Here is a 12963-nt window from a genome sequence, read left to right as displayed (position 1 = left end):
GCACACACTGTGTAGTGGGGACAGATGGGACGCAAAGGGGGCCGTGAGGACTAAGGTGGTCGCACCTGACTGTGCCTGGTAAGGTCTTGTCTTGCTTACTGAATGACAGAGTGAGCTGTAATTATTAAATGAAAAGCACAGTCTAAACAACACAGTAGCCCCTGATCACACTGTAATTATTATCAGTAGTCTCCCAAGGAGATAAATAGTTCTCTTTCAGTTTTGTTTGTACTACCAGTGATAAACAGGCAGAGTAAATTCATGAAGAGAATGAAGTGCACTTTAGCATAGCCCTTGCATAAGTAATCACCATTCTGTATCAGTGAGGTTGGAACTAATGAGATTCGACCGTCATTAGACTCCCCCAACAGCCAAAAAATAGGTAAATAAATACAAACAAAAATAACAACAACCCTGTCAAAAGATAGCTAAATCAACGGACGCAATGATGCAGTAGATGGTGCGAAAAACAACTTCGTCATCTATCTTCACAGTTAGGATGGGTGGATAAAATACAGGATGCTCAGTTAGGTTTGAATTTCAGAAAGACAACAGATAGTTTTTGTAGTTTAAATATGTCCCTAATATTGAAGGGAACACAGTTATCCTAAAATATTTCTCGTTGCTTATCTGAAATGCTGTTTTAACTGGGTGCTGTGGATTGTTATTTGCTAAACCTGGGAACCCTATTGACTAGATTCTCAGGGAGCATTCAAAACGTTCCTGTGTATGTTTGAGCAGAATTATCCCGACAGACGAGTCTGCCAGTATTTCTCAGGTTGAAGATCAAATCTACATGGCATGGGTCTTGCAAATCCCTGAAACAATAAAATGGACTTGCACATACTTCCCCATAACCATCCCCAGGAGTTTGTCCTATCCTCTTACTGTGGAGCCTGTCCTCGTTAGTATCATAGCACCAAAACAAACAGCTATTTCCCTCTTAGCCCGACTGACAAAGCTGCACAAATGCAAATTCTTTTTTAAAAAAGTTTTTTATGTTTATTTATATTTGAGAGACAGAGAGAGACAGAGTGCAAGTTGGGGAGGGGCAGAGAGAGAAGAGACACGGAATTTGAAGCAGTCTCTAGGTTCCGAACTGTCAGCACAGCGCCTGATGCAGGGCTTGAACCCACGGACCTTGAGATCATGACCTGAGTCCAAGTCGGATGCTTAACCAACTAAGCCACCCAGGCGCCCCCACAAATGCAAATTCTTAAGGCACCGGAGAGCAAACTTACTGCGTTATTTTTCAGCACCTGCTTGAAAGAAACAGCTTAGCCCCCTTAGCAAATTTGTATGATAGCTTGGATGAAATCTGATGACAAAAGGGGCATGTTATCACATGAACTGGGTTCTCTAGGGCCATAAAAATGACAACGCTTTGAAATCCTCTGTCACCGAGGAAAGAAAATAAAAGCTTCTTAGTCTGGTGTGAAAGGTTCTGCCATTCTAACTTTTTCTTCCAGGGGATGCTGGCAAGCCACGGTCTGCTGCCTGTTTGTGTAAATGCAGTTTTATTGCAACACAGCCTCGTACATTCCTTTCCGTGTCCTCTGTGGTTGTTTTCATATTATAACAGCAGAGTTGCAGAGTTGCACCAGAGACTGGATACGGTCCCCAAAGCCTAAAATATTTACCATCTCACCCTATACAGAAAATGTTTGCTGACTCCTGTTCTATAGTCGTCGCTCACACTGGTTTATTCGCTGAGCCCAAGCACACCTCTTTATATCTTAGCTTCCATACCATGAGATGCTTGCTTCTTCCTGTAAAATATATGTAACCAAACACTTTTTTGTTTTAATTTTTTTAATGTTTATTTACTTTTGAGAGAATGACAGAGAGACAGAGAGCGAGTGGGGGAGGGGCAGAGAGAAAGAGAGAGAGAAAGAGAGAGAGAGACAGAACCTGAAACAGGCTCCAGGCTCTGAGCTGTCAACACAGAGCCTGACACAGGGCTCGAACTCATGAACCCAGAGATCATGACCTGAGCCAAAGTTGGACGCTTAACCGACTAAGCCACCCAGGCACCCCTATAACCTAACGTTATAAATCCCGGAGGACACATCCAGGAAAAAAGTTGTGGGCCACATTTTCTGGTTTTTCATTCAAAACAGAAATAACCTTGGGATAAAAATGAGTCTTCTCAAGCCTCTGGCATTTTTCTATTCAAAAAAGAAATAAACTGAAAAAATGGCACTGTTTTGTGGCAGCTAAATTGTTGCTCTCTGAGAATACTTGAGAAGTAGCTTTCTAATCCTTCTTGCGGAAATTGGATTGAGAGTTGCATTTTGGAGGAAGTCTGCTAATCCTCGTTTACCCAGATCCTACCCACTCTCTGCATGGAACCCTGCTTCCCCTAGTCTACCTTGACCTCTGCAGCCATGGTCCATCTTTCTCACTGGAGCCTCATCATGAACCATCACAGGACTGTCCAGGTCTTTAATGATGGCCAACTTACGTGTCATATTTCTCTAGATTGTAAAACCTTTTATAGGAACAAATTAGGCATTATCCATCCAAGCATCCCCGCTCTAACATATGGACACAGCCTGTCTTCAAGTGGTTATTTTCTAAATGAAAGAATGGAAATGGAAACTGGGCTCATTTTGCTTTAAGAAGATGGAGAGGGAGCATAACAATAGTAACAATGTTACTCAAGTGCAGGGAGTATTCTCTATATGCAGTATACAGGCATACAGTCTGCAAGTTAGGAAAGTTTCTGAAACTCTGTGCTTCATTTCTTCAATTGTCAACTGCAGCTACTATAAGAATTAAATGGGTTAATATCTATCAAGAGTTTAGAAGATCGTCTGGGACATAGGGACTGCTCAAATAAATAATAACAATTATTATTAAACATGCACACTCATGGGTTTGACGGTGAGCTTTCTACTGAGAAACCAGGCTTAAAACAGCATCGGGGAAATAGTTACGAGATACTAGAATAGTCAAAGAAATGTATAAAACTGCTTTAAATGTACTTTAAAAGCAAGCAAGAAAAGGGGTGCCTGGGTGGCTCAGCTGGTTAAGCATCCGACTTTGGCTCAGGTAATGATCTCACGGCTCGTGAGTTTGAGCCCCACATGGGGCTCTGTGCTGACAGCTCAGAGCCTGGAGCCTGCTTTGGATTCTGATTCTCCCTCTCTCTCTCTGCCCCTCCCCGGCTCATTCTTTGTCTCTCTCCCTTTCAAAATAAATAAACATTAAAAAAAATTTTAAAAAAACAAGCAAGAAAGATTCCTCTATCTGCAATAATTTATGAGTGATCCATTGCATGGCAGGATGGAATAAATGCTCCTTTAAGTGAAAAAAGTAACGTGTATTCATCGCAAAACAAACAACAACAACAACCAAAAAACCCCAGCGCTACAAAGATGTACAAAGTAGAAATTCCCACTACTCTTTCTCAATTTGGCATGTACCACTTAAGATTTTTTCCCCCTGTGTATATATCATGTACTTTCCCACCTTTGTTGTGGCTGTTTCAATAAAAATGGGAACATACTGAATACAATGTTCTTGACTTGTATTTTCTTAAAGTCTCTTTCAACACGTTGGCAGTTTCTTTGGTATGTTAAACTACAAAAATGGTCTTTTGATTTAGATTTTTCTGGCACTAGCAACTGAATCAAGTAACCAGAAATGTGGAGAAAATTGAAACATCAATTTTAATTAAATTTCTTTCCCTACATATACACACAGACCATTTTTACCTATTTTGTCAAAGCTCTCATACTTAAATTTCTGGTAATAAATTACAAAAACTAACTTAAAAGAAATGGGGAATTTTTATAATTATTTATCTAGAATGACACATCTGCATTTTATTTTTTAATATTTATTTATTTATTTTGGGGGAGAAGCAGAGAGAGAGAGAGAGAGAATCTCAAGCAAGCTCCGTGCTGTCAGTGCAGAGCCCCACAGGGGTCTCCCTCTCACGAACAGTGAGATCATGACCTGAGCTGAAATGAAGAGTTGGATACTTAACTGACTGAGCCACCCAGGTGCCCTGCACATCTGCATTTTATTCAAATATTACTGTATTATCATGTTAAAAATTTCTTTAACACTGAATACAAAAAGTGCTTTTAGGACTTGATTCTTGATTTCAGGGTCTTGAACTCAGGGTCATTGAGTTCTAGCCTGGCATTGGGCTCAGTGCTGGGCATGAAGCCTACTTAAAAAAAAAGGGCGGGGGGGAGCCTGGGTGGCTCAGTCGGTTGAGCGTCTGACTTCAGCTCAGGTCATGATCTCACACTCCACGAGTTTGAGCCCTGTGTCGTGCTCTGTGCTGACAGCTCAGAGCCTGGAGTCTCTTTCAGGTTCTGCATCTCCCTCTCTCTCTGCCCCTCCCCTGCTCATGCTGTCTCTCTCTGTCTCAAAAATAAATAAAAACATTAAAAAAATTTTTTAATAAAAATTAAAATTAAAAAAAAAAGAACCAAGAGAGAAATTTTAAATGAATCATAATTCTACTTTAAATCCTCACTTCTAACCAAATTAAATTGTGACTCTTAGTATTAAAACATTGTTTCAGCAATCGTTTTATATGACAATACATATTATATATTTTTAGAAGTCTGATATAATTGACATCCAGCATTATATTACATATTATCTCTTAAAATGTTGAAAACTAAGTAAAGATAAGAAGAACATCAACAACAAACCCAAGCCATCTACTAGGGCTGTATCTGTGAGAAACTTCAATTTCTTCTAAGGTGTGATATGCAAGCTGAATGGAACACTATCATGCTTCCAGGTAAGAGAATGTGTTGTTTGTCTTTGAAGTTTTTTTCTATCCTTTAATAGATCTGTGAGTCTGTCGTATCTGATTATTATAAAGGCTCAAGATGACAGTAACATTTTTTAACTTTATTTTTGTTTGTTTAGAGAAAGAGAAAGAGAGAGAGAGAGAGAGAGAGAGAGAGAGAATGAGTGGAGGAGGGGCAGAGAGAGAGGGAGACATAGAATCCGAAGCAGGCTCCAGGCCCTGAGCTGTCAGCACAGAGCCCGAGGTGGGGCTCAAACTCATAGACCGTGAGATCATGACCTGAACCGAAGTAGGATGCTTAACCGACTGAGCCACCCAGGCACCCCTGACAGTAACATTTCTGAAGAGCAATTAGCGAAATTTAGTTTTGCTCCCTAAAAATAAATCCTAAGGAAACTCTGCTAGCCACTGTTATCAGCAAATAATAGTAACAGCAATAATAAAAGACAATAAAAATAATAATCCATCCTTGATCTTGAGGGCATTATGCTAAGCGAAATGAGTCAGACAAAGACAAATGTTGTGTGTCCTCACTTACATGTGGAATCTCAAAGGGCCTCACTCATAAAGACAGACAACAGAGGGGCAGTTGCCCAGGGCTCAGGGAGGGGGAGATGAGGAGCTGTTGTTGGTCAAAGGAGACAAACTTCAAGCTGTAAGATGAATAAATTCTGAGGATCTAATGTACAGCATGATGACGATAATGAACAATACCATACTATATACTTGAAAGTTAAGACAGTAGATTTTAAACCGTATCACAATCGGGGTGCCTGGCTGGCTCTGTCAGTTGAGCATCTGACTTTGACTTCTCACAGTTCCTGAGTTCGAGCCCTGTGTCGGGCTCTGTGCCGACAGCTTGGAGCCTGGAGCCTGCTTCCGATTCTGTGTCTCCCTCTCTCTCTGACGCTCCTCAGCTCTCTCTCTCTCTCTCTCTCTCTCTCAAAAATAAATAAACATTAAAAATAAGTAAGTAAATAAATATTATCACAATAAAAACAAAGGTAATTATATGAGTGGATGGAAGTATTAACTAACCTGAATGTGGTAATCATTTTACAATACAAATGTGTCATATCATCATGTTGTACACTCACACTTACATATATCATATGTCCATAATATCTCCATAAAACTGGAAAAATGCAGATACAGAGTAAACAAAAAGAAATCCATGTTTTCTCATGCATTAGCTCATAGGGAGTCTCCACTCTGCAAGGTCTTTACGGGTTTTCTCATTCAATCTTTACAACTTGGAGAAGTAGGTATCATTATCCCCACTTTATAAATGAGGAAACAAGTTCACTAGATCAGACCTCTCGTGGGTTGATTCTTCAAGTAAACTTTCCATCAATCTGCCAAGCTCCTACCAAGGCTGTTCAAGCTCCTCTGAGAAAGTCAATACATTCACCCCAGGACTCTGAACTTGTCACAATTACTGCTAATGAGTGACCTCAAGTAAACTTAACGCAAGAAAGAAAGGCAGTCAGGGTCAGAGCTATTTCCTTGCTTCTCGTTAGAAGAGACTGGTAGGTGTAGAGAGAAGCGGAAGGCTCTGGAGTCAACTCACCTTGGCCTGAATCTCAGCTGCAGCTCCTACTGACTAAGGTGGCCTTGGACAAGTTATTTAACCTCTCTGTGTCTTAGTTTCTTCACATGTAAAATAGGATTATAAAGCCTACTTCACAGGTTGTTATGAAGGGAACGTGTCCAAAGTGGAACAAATGGTATCAAAGTTCTCCATGTCTTTTCCACTCCCTTGCTTCCTGTATGTCACAGGAATTGTTGCTTGCATCAGCACAGTTCATTACAATGCGGATGAATTATTTGTTGAGCCCGGTTCCAGCAAAAGCTGGATGACTATCAGGAACATAGAAGGGACTTTTGCCTTGTGCGGGAGGCTGGAATACATGACTTCAGAAGTCCACTCCAGCTCCAGTTTCCCTGAAATGTGACCAAGTGCTTTCTAAAAACCAAACGCAAGACATCCTGCATGGGCCTGACACTTGGAAAATGGCAGCCTTTCTCAGCGGCTCACCAAATGGACACCTTTGCTTAGATTATTTGGCCAATGACAAGCTACAGAAAGCCCTCTTAGCTGGGCACATTAGTGTAGGGAATCAACACCAGGAGTAGTAAACAATACTTTGAAATCTAACTGGCACATCAAGGGGGAGCACCGATAATATAAAAAATGTAACTAAATGAATTCACTCAACTTTAACTCATCATCAGGCTAAAAACCGCACAATTCCCTAATATTCCACAGCCCAAAGCCAAATACCTCTTTCTTGTTACCATTCTAAGATTTCAAAAAGTTCTGCAAAATGGCCTTTACATCCATAAATCTTGGTTGAAATGAGAACAATTAAGGAAAAAAATGCATTAAAATGCACTATTCGGGGCGCCTGGGTGGCTCAGTCGGTTGAGGGCCGACTTTGGCTCAGGTTATGATCTCGCGGTTCATGGATTAGAGCCCCATGTCAGGCTCTGTGCTGACAGCTCAGAGCCTGGAGCCTGCTTCACATTCTGTGTCTCCCTCTCTCTCTCTCTCCGCTCCCCTCCTCCACTCACACTGCGTCTCTCTCAAAAACAAAATAAAAAACATTTAAAATTTTTAGAAAAACGAACATTCAGACCTGGGGATTAGTATAAAAATTAGAGATGTGTACATCAAAGTATTCTGCACAGTAAACGTTTTCATAATACTCCACCACAGTACTCCAGCGAATCCACTGGGCCAGAGAGACTGCAGGGCCTCATCAACAAAGCCTCAAGATTCCTTTCTCCTCACCGCATAAATGCCTTCATCTCAGGACCAGAGCCGATGTTAAGTACCAATTAACTAATCTTAGTCTTAGGACACTTTCTTCATTTCTCTACAGAGGAGGAGAAAATGGAAAACAAAGCTGCTTGAAAAGACAATTTAAAAACTAAGGTCCATTTTCATGGACCTAATTTGTGGGATAAATGATCTGGTAAAGAAGGACTGGTCTGAGTCTGGGTTCTGACTTAAGCCAGTTTTAATAAGTTTTTCTGTTCTACATTTTGCCATCTAAAAGAAAAGGCCAACTGTTGATTAAGATCTCAAAACTAGCAAACAGTCTGAGGCTGAGATCATAGTAAAAAGGCAAACCATGTACATTTTAGCTATTTAAATTGATTTAGAAGTAGATAGCTATTTCCTGATTTTACCTTGCATATATTTATTTTTTTTTAATTTTTTTTTTAACATTTATTTATTTTTGAGACAGAGAGAGACAGAGCATGAACGGGGGGAGGGCCAGAGAGAGAGGGAGACACAGAATGTGAAGCAGGCTCCAGGCTCTGAGCTGTCAGCACAGAGCCTGATGCGGGGCTCGAACTCACGGACCGTGAGATCGTGACCTGAGTGAAGTCGGATGCTCCACCGACTGAGCCACCCAGGCGCCCCATACCTTGCATATATTTAAGATGCTTCAATTCTCCACCAACAGTGGGCATCTCTGTGGCGTGGGAGTGGGGGTGAGAAAAAGGGGAAGCGTGTTCACTTCTTACACTGGTGTATTTCTTAAAGTTTGTTATTCTACCAAAAGTATTTACTATACCCGCAAATTTTAAAAAATAAAATATTCTGCTTCTATCTAGGAACTTGGTTGAAAACTTAACAGGGCCAATTTTCCTGGTGATCTCAATGTTTTAAATTCTTATTCAGGATTATCATATTGTATGTAAAGTAGAAAAGTGATTCTAGACTTTCCCTGATATGAATTTATATTTGCTTGAAACCCTCTCATAAATCACATGCCCAGCTTTTGGCAGAGGTTGTGGTCATGGCTTCACAAATATATACTTGACTCCAAATTCATCAAGTTGTATATATTAAATATGTACAGCTTATCGTAGGTGAATTACACCTCCATAAAGTGGGTTTTAAAAATGCCACACCTGGGGGCGCCTGGGTGGCACAGTCGGTTGAGCGTCCGACTTCAGCTCAGGTCACGATCTCACGGTCCGTGAGTTCGAGCCCCGCGTCGGGCTCTGGGCTGATGGCCCAGAGCCTGGAGCCTGTTTCCGATTCTGTGTCTCCCTCTCTCTCTGCCCCTCCCCCGTTCATGCTCTGTCTCTCTCTGTCCCAAAAATAAATAAACGTTGAAAAAAAAAAATTAAAAAAAAAAAATGCCACACCCAGTTTCAGGTTTCATAGAAGATTAGAATCACTGGGCCAAATCTTCTGTCGCTACCACTTTGCGATTTTCCAAACAGGTTCTGGCAATCGCAAACAAACCCTTTGGTGGAAACAGAAGCCAGCATTACAGGTGTGAACAGCTTGTAAAAACTCTAAAAGTTTTTACCTTTTGTTTCCTCAGCTGTGATTTCAAAACCTTGATTTCAGCCTTTTGGGGGGAAGTTTTTCAGACTAAAGCCTCCTGACTGGCAGTGAAAGCACAAGGTCCCCACTTTGTTTTACCCAATACATCAGACCCTGAAAATTGGGAGCAGCAGTAGGGAGAAAAATAAATAGGCAAATGTAAATTAGGGTACTATTCTCTGGAAAAACTGCTGACTTCTCCATGACCACATCTCACACCCACCTTAAAAAGACTTAGAGATTCCACTGCCTTTTTTTTTTTTTTTTCAGTCATAAGATTATCTCACTAATGTTTATGGCAAATCCTTTTAGCAGATGTCTCATAATATGATCAGTATTGGGCTTAAGAAAGAAGGTGACAGGGGCGCCTGGGTGGCGCAGTCGGTTAAGCGTCCGACTTCAGCCAGGTCACGATCTCGCGGTCCGTGAGTTCGAGCCCCGCGTCGGGCTCTGGGCTGATGGCTCAGAGCCTGGAGCCTGTTTCCGATTCTGTGTCTCCCTCTCTCTCTGCCCCTCCCCCGTTCATGCTCTGTCTCTCTCTGTCCTAAAAATAAATTAAAAAAAAAAAAAAAAAAAGAAAGAAGGTGACAGTGACCTTTTAAGAACTTAGACACCACTACATCACATGTCATAAAAGCAGTGATACTGACCTTCTCCCTTCAAAATATTAGCCCCCATCTATCTGAAGAAGGCTAACAAAGATAACCTCTTAAGGTCCTTGCTAATACCATCATTCTTTGATTCTAGTATTTGACCTAAGTCTCTACAGGTGTTTGCGTGGTATGTATAAAAACTCATGAATTAGTGCTTCAAAAAGAAAAAAAAAAAGTCCATGAATTTATTTCTATTTCATAGATAGTTACTGGCCTAGTGTTAACACCTGGCATAGTGCTTCACCTTTTTCATGTTGTGACACACGTACACTTGACCGCAGGGGTAAACGGATGAAACTACTCGCAGCCAGAAGGGATTAGCTTACTAACTTGACAGAGGGAGGGAGGTGCTTGGGAAGTGTCAGGTCCCACCCAGCTACCCCCAGAGCAGACAGGATCAGTATCTTAGAGCCAACACAGCTCATTCTTAGCACACTGGTGCGGAAGATCAGTCTAGCCCTACAACACTGTGCGTCAGGTCTGGGAAGCAAGCAAGTAACCAACATGAAATTAAACCAAATCTGCTGGACTATTTTCCCCGAGTCAGTGGATGACAGGGTATGATCACCAAACTACCAGATTTAAAGCATGGCTGTGTGTGGGGGGTGGGTGAGTGGAGTGGGTGCTCTGGGTGAATTCTACAATCCTACTTTTTCTTTCAGCTCCCATACTCATTCAGCAAGACTTTTTTTTTGGTTAGTATGAAATTAAGGGAAAGTGCCATGATGTACTAGCAGATGAAACAGACACAGATTCTACCCTCAAGGAAACCTCTGTCTTATAGGGGAAATAAGACATTTACAGAGATATAAATTTGTTGAATGAATAAATAAAAGAATAACTGCAGCATCAGGAGGTAAGAAGTGACACTTTCCAGAAAAGAGGTATAAATAAACTGCTATGAAAATGAGGCAGGAAAAGTTTCCCTCTGGACAGGTTAAAGGAACCGCGAGAGAAGAAAGCATTGATATCAAATCTTAAGAGTCCTCTATGGGACCCAGGTATCTGCCAGGCATCCACAGCAGGGCAAAATAAAGGAAATATCTGGCTATTTAAACGAACAGTTTGCAAGCAAACCTCAGCTAAAAGGAGATGTGGTGTGGGGTTGGGAACAACGGGAAAGAGAAGGTTGGAATTAATAATGAAAATACAATTTAACAAAAAGTCTATGATGGGTTTTTATTGCTTTCCTTACTTCCTTGTATCAGATAATGGGAGAGCCTGAGGGACTGTTAAAAACTTTAAACAAACCACTCCAGGGGTGCCTGGGTGGCTCAGTTGGTTAAGCACCTGACTTCGGCGCAGGTCATGATCTCATGGTTCGTGGGTTCGAGCCCCAAGTCAGTCTCTGTGCTGACAGCTCGGGGCCTGGAGCCTGTTTCACATTCTGTGTGTCTCTCTCTGCCCCTCTCCCGCTTATGTGTGCTCTCCTCTCTCTCTTTCTCTCCAATAAATAAATAAGCATTAAAAAAAAAAAAAAACCATTCCATCTATAGAAAAGGGATTCTGCATCACAAGCCAGTCTCTCGATCACCCTTGAACTGTCACCTTAGACATTCCCTTTTCCAAAGGAAATCCATGTTTTAGGAAGCTTCAGCTCATTACCAATGTCCAGAGCTTAGAAGCAGTTGCTCTGCCCTGTGCCCTGCAGAATCCTACAACCTGCTTTAGCTAAATCCATTTCCACATTACCCAACCAAGTGGTCAGAAAGAGAGCTGGTCCTCGCATGGCTCAGAATCCCTCCAAATGCTAGAGAAATTCACGTGGCTGCTCTTTGTTTCTGAAGCTGACAAGGTTTAGAAGTCATGGTTCAAAGGCTGGGTGTGTGCAACTCCAACTCTTCTCGAAAGAGAAAGTCATTTCTACAGTCATTCCCACCTATCTCAAGAGGGGTAGGAGCTTCTGCTTCACAGCGTTGTCAGGTAGGAGGCGAAAGGACAGTAACAAGAACTCTGCTGGGAAACATATTTTAAGCAGAACATACTAGTTAAGACAGCACTAAGGTCTCGCACATAATGAAGGTTATCCCAAAGAGCAGTATTTCAAACACCGTGGGTCTGGAGCTGTATGCCTCCTATGTTTACCTGTCACAGGTCTCACTGCATGACCCCTGATGATGTGGTTCTGAACAGCTTTGCTAAATATTTTCTTGACTAATCTCATGAGGACAGAGTATGCTGAGGAAATCATGAACCCATGAGCTGGCCGCATCTTCCTTTGGGATGGGAAGAAACACGACCGTGACAGGGAGAAAGGGCTGCATGCAGTGGACTGAGTGTGTTGTACTTGAGAACTGCCCAAACTGGCCCCTGACAAAAACAATCCCCATTTGTGGGACTTCATGGAGATCCATTCGCTGGAGGAGCAGGTGGAATCCATCAAAGAATTGGGACCCACGTAACCAACTGGTGTGCGACGGGAGCCCCCGATTCTGGCGTGACAGAGTGGCTGTGTCAAGCACACTGTAGGAGGCAGTGATGACGGACCCAAGCCTGAGGCTGGCCTCCCCACAGCAGCACAAGTGACTTTCTTGGTCCCCAAGGCAGTGCTTACATGTTGGGGTTGCTTTCGCCTTTTCTATTAGTTGTACTAAAACATCCACTGAAATTTCATTTGTACCATTCCTTCAAGTAAAGTAATTTGGTACCCCGCCCTAAACAAAACAAAACACAACTGTGAGTGGTACCTGCCATCAAAGAAGAAGAACTTTCCCCGTCCATTCTTCTCTCCGTGAACAAAGTTCCCCTCGAATCTGTCCGTGGAGGAGTAGGTGACTGTGCAGAACCCGTGTGGCAATCCATCATCATCCAGGTGCCCTGGAGAAAGGGAACCGCAAGACAAACCTTAGCATCTTCAGCGCTCTCCCACCGAAATGTTCGTGCTCAGATCCTGCCAGCAAGTTCCCTGAGCAGCATCCCCTCCTTGCCTGAGGGGACAGTGAATGTCAAGGTCTCTGTGCCTGCATCAGCAGGATCAACTTGACTGTTAGGTACGCTTTGCGAATGGATGGGGACCACAGCAGAGGGACTTACACACGTTTCAGAATATGAACCAAAAAAATAAGCTTGCATGTTACTGGGGACTAAAAGTTATTACCAATAATAACATCTGCATGTTTCAATTTACCAAGTACTTCCCTACGAAGCACCGCTTCTGTTTGGAATTAATGTCCCCAAAC

The 12963-nt window shown here is 42.2% G+C and overlaps 1 protein-coding gene across 1 annotated transcript in view; it reads right to left on the bottom strand.

The window, feature by feature from the left end:
* SETD7 (SET domain containing 7, histone lysine methyltransferase) overlaps window positions 1-12963 on the bottom strand; it is a 51218-nt gene that overhangs the window by 29623 nt on the left and 8632 nt on the right. The window contains exon 3 of the mRNA XM_086704200.1: window positions 12472-12601. Within this exon, the coding sequence (XP_086560326.1) occupies window positions 12472-12601 (130 nt within the window). The remainder of the gene's footprint in view (window positions 1-12471; window positions 12602-12963) is intronic.

The sequence above is a fragment of the Puma concolor genome, chromosome B1 (assembly GCF_028749965.1).
Source record: "Puma concolor isolate L17-30 chromosome B1, mPumCon1.1.hap2, whole genome shotgun sequence".
Classification (NCBI taxonomy): Eukaryota; Metazoa; Chordata; class Mammalia; order Carnivora; family Felidae; genus Puma; species Puma concolor.
Note: the sequence above shows the minus strand (reverse complement) of the source record. Positions and strands in the feature narration are given on the sequence as shown.